The sequence below is a fragment of the Bufo gargarizans genome, chromosome 1 (assembly GCF_014858855.1).
Source record: "Bufo gargarizans isolate SCDJY-AF-19 chromosome 1, ASM1485885v1, whole genome shotgun sequence".
Classification (NCBI taxonomy): domain Eukaryota; kingdom Metazoa; phylum Chordata; class Amphibia; order Anura; family Bufonidae; genus Bufo; species Bufo gargarizans.
The window spans coordinates 752,209,740-752,218,672 of record NC_058080.1 but is presented as its reverse complement, the minus strand read 5'-3'; the positions used below and the strand labels follow the sequence as shown (position 1 = coordinate 752,218,672).

The following is an 8,933-nucleotide window of genomic DNA, read 5'->3' as shown; positions in this document are numbered from 1 at the left end:
GGCGAAGCCCAAAAAGCGCTGCAGGGCACGGAGACCACTGGGCTGGGGCCACTGTAAGACAGCCGAAACCTTCTCAGGATCCATGGAGAACCCCTCAGCGGAAATGATGTAACCTAAGAAGGTTACCTGGGATCGGTGAAATTCGCATTTCTCAAGCTTACCGAACAGCCTGTTCTCTCGTAACCGTTGCAACACTCGTCTGACATCCATAATGTGGGCCTCCATGGATTCAGAATATACCAAGATGTCATCCAAATAGACCACCACACACTGCTGCAACAGGTCACGGAAAACATCGTTGATGAATTCCTGGAAGACTGCGGGCGCATTGCACAACCCAAAGGGCATAACCAAGGATTCATAATGACCGGTCCTGGTGTTAAACGCGGTCTTCCACTCATCGCCGCCTTGATCCTTACCAGGTTATATGCCGCCCTCAGGTCGAGTTTGGTAAAGACCGTGGCCCCTTTGAGGCGATCGAACAGCTCGGAAATCAAGGGTATCGGGTAAGCGTTCTTGATCGTGATGCGATTGAGACCCTGTAATCGATGCAAGGCCTCAACTCACCGCCCTTCTTTTTCACAAAGAAAAATCCAGCCCCTGCCGGGGACGAGGATTTGCGAATGTGTCCGCGTGAAAGCGCCTCCCTCACGTACTCCTCCATGGCCTCATTCTCCGCTACCGACAGTGGATAGACTTTGCCACGAGGAGGAACGGCACCAGATTGTAACTCTATGGCACAATCGTATGGGCGGTGCGGAGGTAGGGCAACCGCGCGCACTTTATCGAATACATCCCGGTACTCTTCGTATTCAGTAGGCAACAGAGAGTCCGAGGAAGTACACAGCAACTTGACAGGCCCATGGATGCAACTAGCCCCACACTGCGGTGACCACGAGAGGATCTCGGCCGATCTCCAATCGAAAGTCGGATTATGCTTCTGGAGCCAGGGGTACCCCAAGACCACCGAGTAGTGTGGAGACGAAATCACCTGGAGACAGACCGACTCTCTGTGAACGGCACCAATGGCTATCCCCACTGGAAGGGTCTCATGAGTCACGTGTGGCGGCAGAAGGGGTCTGCCGTCTATCGCCTCAAGAGCCAGTGGGGAACCTCGAGGCTGCAGAGGAATGGAATTGGCGGCAGCGAACACACTATCAATGAACAAACCACCAGCACCAGAGTCCACCAACGCCTGGGTCGTCACCGAGCCCCCGACCCAGGAGAGGACAACAGTGATCAGTGGTTTGTCAACACGGGAAACCGGGGACGAGGAGACTCCACCCAAGATCTGCCCCCGACAGGATCTCAGGTGCGAGCGTTTCCCGGACGGTTCGGACATGCCAACCGAAAATGCCCACCGAGACCACAGTACATGCATCGGCCCTCGCGTCTCCGGAGTACCCTCTCCCCCTTGGACAGGCGAGCAAACCCCAGCTGCATGGGTTCACCCCCAGACAAGTCATCCCCAGGAGGCGTGGGAGGAGAGGGAGGCACGGGTGGGACAGCAAACGTAGGCGCCAATCTGTTAGAAGACCTCCGCAGGCTCTCCTTAAAGAAAGGTCTCTCCCTGAGTCTGGTGTCAATCAAAATCGGGAAAGAAATAAGAGACTCGAGCTCCACTGGTAGGTCCTTAGCTGCAACCTCATCCTTCAAGGCATCCGAGAGACCATGAGAGAAAGCAGCGACCAGAGCCTCATTATTCCAGCCCACCTCTGCTGCCAGGGTACGAAACTCAATGGCGTATTCAGCTACGGATCGTGAACCCTGTCTGATGGACATAAGGAGCTTCGCAGCAGAGGCAGCACGAGCCGGCACATCGAATACCTTCCGAAGAGAAGCAACAAAACCGGAAAACTCGGCAACCACCGGATTGTTGTTCTCCCATAAAGGGCTGGCCCAGGCCAAGGCCTTGTCCGAGAGCAGCGAGATCAAGAAGCCCACCTTTGATCTCTCAGTAGGAAAGGCATGTGGCAGCAACTCGAAATAAATGCCCACCTGGTTAAGGAAACCTCGGCACTGAGTTGGCTCTCCCCCAAAGCGCTGTGGAAGGGGGGCAGAACCGGTCATACCCCGAGACACCGCAGGCGCAGCAACAGGTGTCGGGGTAGACTCTGGCGCAACAACCGGAGCGGCAGTAGGAGCGGGCCCAGGAGCGACAACCGACCCATCGGCAACGGAAGCGAAATGAGCCGTGCATTCAAGCAGGGTTTGCAACGCCACAGCGAACCGACCCAACAGGTGATCCTGCTGATCAAGTCTGGCAACCAGCGTAGGTAGCGAGGATGGCCCTGTACCGTCAGAATTCATGGCTTGGTCCTAATGTCATGGAACCATGAACCAGACGTACAACAAGAGATAAGTGGAAATAAGAAGGCTTTATTGAAAATCAAGCTGTAGCAAAAGTCCAAACGGATGGCTAAACCGAAGCAGGGTCTTGCGAGACAGAGGTCAGGAACCAGGAGGGTAGTCAGACGAAGCCTGGATCAGGAACCAGCAGGGTAGTCAGACGAAGCCAGGATCAGGAACCACGGGGTAGTCAGACGAGGCCAGGATCAGGAACCAGAAGCAGCAGCAGTCTTAGAAGCATGTGAACACAGGAGGATCAAGCAAGGAACTGAAGCCACAGACCTTCTATATATATGAGCTAGGCATCCAGCTCCTCCCAGTGGGAAGGAGAAGCCGCAGGGTGGGAGGCTACAAGAAACCCAGAAACCAAGATGGCCGCCAGCACATGTCAAACGAAGGAGAACAGTAAGAAGGTAAGACCATGACAGTTGGTCCTGGGTGCCCGGAGGTCACCCATAGAAGGGGGGGTACTGTCACACCTGTGACAGGTATTAAAAGGTCCGAAAGAGTGGCTGCACATGAGTGATTTGACAGCCTCTTTTGGTTTCACTTGGTGTGTTGCTGGTATGTCCACACCTTTTGGTTCAGGTGTAGATCATGTGACCTTTACCCCCTTCCCCCCTATTTAGTCTGACTTCACCTGTCACTCCTTGCTCTGGATAGCTTCATTTGGTTTTGGAAGAGCTGGAGTGTGGTTCTTGTTAAATTCCTTTTCATCCATCATCCTCAGAAGTTAGGTGTTCCGCTTGTTGTGTTTTGTATCCCCCCCCCCCCCCCTGTTGTTTACTAGGCCTCAGCAAGATGCAGGTTCCCTCACCAGGGAAGGAATGGGTTGTCTCTGCCCTATAATTACCTTTAGGGCATCCGAGGGTCACCAGGGTTTGCTAGGTTCCCGTGTATAGGTATCTCTATTATCGAGAGGTGCCCATACGGATAAGAGTTAGGTGGTGACCCTTTTCCTTCCCTAGCAGTGAGGCCTAGTGTCTTTCCCCTTTCTTCTTGTTGTCTTTTGGTGTTCTCCCCTACTACATCTGTGACACCATGGCTGAGCTAAATGCAGTGTCATGGAATGTTAGGGGCCTGGGAAACCCGCAAAAGAGATGTATGGTGTTTGCCTTTATCAGAAATTCTAGCCCACAAATTCTGTGTCTTCATAAGACGCATCTCACCAATACCACCTCTAAGGCTGGGTTCACACCTGAGCGTTTTACAGCGCGTTCCTACGCGCTGTAAAACGCTCAACAAGGAGAAACCAATGCTTCCCTATGGGAATGGTTCTCACCTGGGCGTTTTACAGCGCGTACGAACGCGCTGTAAAACGCCCAGGTGTGAACCATTCCCATAGGGAATCATTGGTTTCTCCTTGTTGAGCGTTTTACAGCGCGTAGGAACGCGCTGTAAAACGCTCAGGTGTGAACCCAGCCTAAGAGCCTACAAAAACCCTAGGTTCCATGGGCTGCACATTCCTATCATACTTCCTCTTCACAAGGGGTTTCCCTACTAATTTATAAGCAATTGCGCTGGGAGGTAAAAGAACTAGCTGTTGATTCGGAAGGCAGATATGTCTTTGTTCACTCTCCCATTGACAATGTACAATATACCTTATTATGTATATACAATCCTCCCACCGGTTCTATGCAAGTATTATACCAGGCAACCACATTTGCTGGAAATCTCAATATGACGGTAGATCCCTCGTTGGACAGATTCAGGGTACTTTCACACTAGCGTTTTTCTTTTCCGGCGCTGAGTTCTGTCCTAGGGGCTCAAATCCGGAAAAGAACTGATCAGTTTTATCCCCATGCATTCTGAATGGAGAGCAATCCATTCAGGATGCATCCAGTTCAGTCTTTTTTACTGATCAGGCTTTTCAGAAAACTGTAGCATCCTCCCGCCAAAAATCCGGAACACTTTGACTGAACGCCGTTGATCCGGTATTTTTCCCATTGACTTGCATTAATGCCGGATCCGGCGCTGTGTGTTCCGTCAAACCGCAACGGAATTGCCTGCCGGATTCAAACAAAGCTAGTGTGAAAGTACCTTTAGAGAGGTAGTAGTTCCAGCGGGGACAGGGAACCCTTCCAGATTAATCAGGTTTCTAACTGAGTTCAGGTGGTTTGCCCTGTGGAGAGCTAAACACCCAGAGATGGGGCATACTCCTTCTATAACAATAGTTATAATTCCTTAACCGATTAGATCATATGTTATGTACCGTAACAGGCTGACTTTGTTAAACCTTTGGTCTATACGGTATTTGAGGTATATCGGATCACTTGCCAATGCTGGGAATACTAACACGAGGCACTACCTCAGTAATGTATAGAATGAGCATAGACGCGTTCTGGTTGAACTTACTGGGTTCAGCAGATGGGACATCATTCCAGATACAAGGATTCTTAGAATTCCACGCAGAAGAGACCAATTTAGCGCTGACATGGGACACTCTAAAAGCATTTCTTTGCAAGTCCCTGCACTCTAGCATATCTCACATTAAAAAAGATACCAATCAATCATTACCACAAATGCAAATAATTATGGGGACAGACAGATGGTAGTTGGCAGGTGTTAAAACCCTTGGAGATGTATTTGAACAGGGAGTGTTGATGACATTTGAAGCACTAGCACAGAAACGCAACATTCCCCGAACCCATTTATTTTCATATTTGCAGCTCAGCTTTACAGAGTAGTTTCCCGACCATAAATACCACGATATCTAAATTTTCACTCATAGGAATCGTTAAGACCCAAGGACCTAGAGGACTGGTGTCAGTAATTTACTCGCACCTGGTACAGGCAAAATAATAAAGACAAATGGAAAAAAGTAATACCCACACTGACTGAGGAATCAATTTCCGATTTATTGGAATCTCATTTACATGTATCGCCAGCAGTCAATAATAAAATAGTCTAGTTAAACATTATTCATCAGTCATATCTCACACCAACTAGGTTGTACAGAATTGGCACAGCACCACCTACTGCATGTCCAAAGTGTGGGGAAATGGAGGCGGACTTTTGGCATATGATCTGGAGGTGTGGTCCGATTGCTGCCTTCTGGGAAGAAGCGACTTCATTTCTCGCAGACTTATTGCCGATTCGGGTGGATTGTACACCTGAGATTTGCCTACTGGGGATATTGAATGAGGATAACTGGGATCCTAACATGTCTATATTTTTAAAGGAGTCTTTATTTATGGCACATAAATGCATTGCCTTGAGATACTATCCCAATACGCCAAATATGTCTATGTTTAAACACTTCAATAAACTATAAAAATTTGACAGGGTCTGGGGTTTTTGGTGTGACTCCCCCAACACACAATACACATCCTCGAGACTACGACAGGCTATTTCACTGGCCCGGGGTTCCATGGCACAATCGATTTATTGGGATTACTGGGAAGATGTTGAAATGGTGCCGTCACTTGAAGGAACAAGGAGACGACAACAGCGCAGTGGGTAATCGAAAACACTGAAACAATTGTGAATTTTGAAAATACCAGAAATTTATGAGATACGGTATACTTGTTTGTACTCGGACGTGTATCAGGAATTAATATGTCAATTTACAGTAACTTTGTTTTATTTCCTGTTAATAAAAGAAGTAAAAAATATATGAATGACTTACTGTATACATCAAGATCCTGCTGGGTCCATGTAAGGCTGGATTCACACTTCAGTTATTTGGACAGTCATTTCAATCAGTTATGCCTCGTCAGTGTTTCACGCAAGTGTACGTGTACGTGTTCTCCGCGGACAGCACACATCCCCATTCATTTGAATGTATGTATTCACACTTCAGTGCACGGTCTGTGGGTCTGGGTTTTCAGCACGGATGCATGTCCTATCTTGGTCTGTGTTCCCGGATCCCTCACACCCATTATAGTCAATGGGTCCGTGGAAACCACGGATGCAACACTGATGCCATCCGTATTGCATCCATGTTTCACGGATCATTAAGTAAAGATGCTTTGAAAATTATTTTTCAGCTGCTCAATGTCAGTGGAACACGGATGGCACACGGACAGCAAAAAATTGATCCATGGACTGAACACAGATCTGTCACGGGAGGAAACACGGATTGAACACTGTCCGTGTTACCACTGATCCAAAACTGACACGGACGTCTGCATGAGGCTTAATTGTGAGCCAAACCCAGGTGCGGGTCAAAAACACAGAATAGGTTCAAATCAAATAATTACACCTAATCTCTCAGTAGGCTTCACTACTGGTTTTGGCTCACAATAACTGATGGAAATAACTGACCAAATAACTGAAGTGTGAGCTCAGCCTAAGCCTATAAGGAATGTCATAATTTGTTGGGAAAATTACACATTTCAATTTTTTTTCTCTTCACAGAGAATCACAATAAGAATTCTGAGGAAGATTTGATGTTATCACTAAATCATAAAGTAAAAGAAGATATCATCCAACGCTCTTCAGGGGAAAACCTTAATATACATTTGGGACTTCACAGTACAGAGCTGTCATATAATGCACTTAATTATGAGGAAACTTTTCCTGACCAATCACAGATTGTTACCAGAAGTACAGGTCAGAAAGGGGGTGAAAGGTTTCAAAGTGGTAAAGAGTTCCCAAAAGAAACACAACTTTCTACACACAGAACAATTCAAACAGGAAAAAAGTCATACTCATGTTCAGAATGTGGAAAATGCTTTAAATATAAATCAACTCTTGTTACGCATGAGAGAATTCACATAGGAGAGAAGCCATATTCATGTTTGGAATGTGGGAAATGTTTTACACAGAAAGCAGATGTTTTTACACATCAGAGAATTCACACTGGAGAGAAACCATATTCATGTTCAGAATGTGGGAAGTGTTTTACACAGAAATCAAATCTTCTTACACATAAGAGAATTCACACAGGAGAAAAACCGTATTCATGTTCAGAATGTGGAAAATGTTATACACATAAATCAACTCTTGTTACACATGAGAGAAGTCACACAGGAGAAAAGCCATATCATTGTTCAGAATGTGGGAAATGTTTTTCAGTTAAGTCAGCACTTGTTAAACATGAAAGATTTCACACAGGAGAGAAACCATATTCATGTTTGAAATGTGGGAAATATTTTACCAAAAAATCATATCTTGTTACACATGAGAGAATTCACACAGGAGAGAAGCCATATTCATGTTCAGAATGTGGGAAATGTTTTACACACAAATCAAGTCTTGTTACTCATGAGAAAATTCACACAGGAGAGAAACCATATTCATGTTCACATTGTGGGAGATGTTTTACAGATAAAACCCATCTTCTTAGACATGAGAAAAGTCACACAGGAGAGAAGTCATTTTGATGTTTTATATGTGGAATTTTTTTTCTAAGGAAACCAAATTCTAAAACTCCAACAGATCGCACAATGGTCGGAGGTACTATCTAAGGGTCCAGTGCTATCATTGTGTGAGACACACAGAATATGAGTTACATCTGCTGCATAGTGTGTACAGGACACCAGTGTTCCTTCATAGGTTGGGTATACGAAACACATTTAATTGCCCTAATTGTGATATACCAGAAGCACATATACTCCATATGTTTTGGGAATGTTCTGCCTTGGGCCCTTTCTGGCGAGCAATATTAAATATTATTTTTGAGGTCTATAAAATTAGACTTCTAGCTGAACCGTTAACATGTGTATTGGGCTTATTACAAGATGATTCCACAGAGGCTATTAGTATTGGTATAGGTAGATCATTATATCAGGCTAGGAAGCTGATAGCAAAATATTGGATAAGTACTAATGTCCCAACCAAAGAGGAATTCATTGCTAGTATGAACGAGATAATTGGTTTAGAGAGGGGATTCTATTATAAAAGAGGTACTATTAAAAAGTTTGAGTCTATCTGGGGACCATGGCTGGGGATGCCAGGATTGTCCTCTAGACGCCTGCTAACCATGCAAATGGGATGATATTGCCAGGTAATATAAAAACGGAAATGATATAGGTCTGTTAGGATGTGAGATACATCAGGAATGAGGATTATAACATCACAAACCGAAAAGGAAGAGAGAAATAAAGTTAATTCAGCATGGCACGGTTCAGGGTAGGGAGGGGGGATGGGGTTATACAATTGTATATGTTTAGTCTTTGACTACTGTTATACCCAAATTGGGTTTATTTATGTTTATACATGTGTTTATGCTACTTTCATATATGTACAAAAATGAGCAAATTAATAAAAATTGATTTGATAAAAAAAAAAAAACTCCAACAGATTAGAACAAACGCATTTTTTGGGGATATGGGAAATGCTATAAGAGCAAAAAAGAATTTTAAAATCAGTTATTCGCAGACATTAAGGTTGGGGCTAAATGGTAACTTGTTGCGTAGCAGCAAGTCTCAGGATTGGCGTGCATCTTCTCTACAATTTGCTGTCGTGCAGCAATTTTATAGATGAACTATGGCTGCAGAAAAGTCACAGTCAAGTTGTGATCATGCAAAAAAAAGTATTGTGCATAAAAGGAAGAGAAGAAGAACCTTGTTTACTCCCAGAGCAGTGAAGATGAATTGTCCCCATGAACCGTTCTTCTTATCACTGTATTCACACCTCCA

The 8,933-nt window shown here is 45.4% G+C and overlaps 1 protein-coding gene across 1 annotated transcript; it reads left to right on the top strand.

Moving 5' to 3' along the window:
• The first annotated feature begins 5,753 nt into the window (after window positions 1-5,753).
• LOC122930631 (gastrula zinc finger protein XlCGF17.1-like) lies at window positions 5,754-8,521 on the top strand. The gene is made up of 2 exons (XM_044284144.1): window positions 5,754-5,808; window positions 6,709-8,521. The coding sequence occupies exons 1-2, from the start codon at window positions 5,754-5,756 to the stop codon at window positions 7,674-7,676; spliced, it is 1,023 nt and encodes a 340-aa protein (XP_044140079.1). The 3' UTR covers window positions 7,677-8,521.
• Window positions 8,522-8,933: the final 412 nt, after the last annotated feature.

Bases quoted from the DNA above. Each gene is read 5' to 3' on its own strand.
- LOC122930631 (XM_044284144.1), top strand. From the start codon at position 5,754: ATGTTGAAATGGTGCCGTCACTTGAAGGAACAAGGAGACGACAACAGC. The intron at 5,809-6,708 runs GTAATCGAAAAC...TTCTCTTCACAG, and splicing joins AGACGACAACAGCGCAGTGG to AGAATCACAATAAGAATTCT.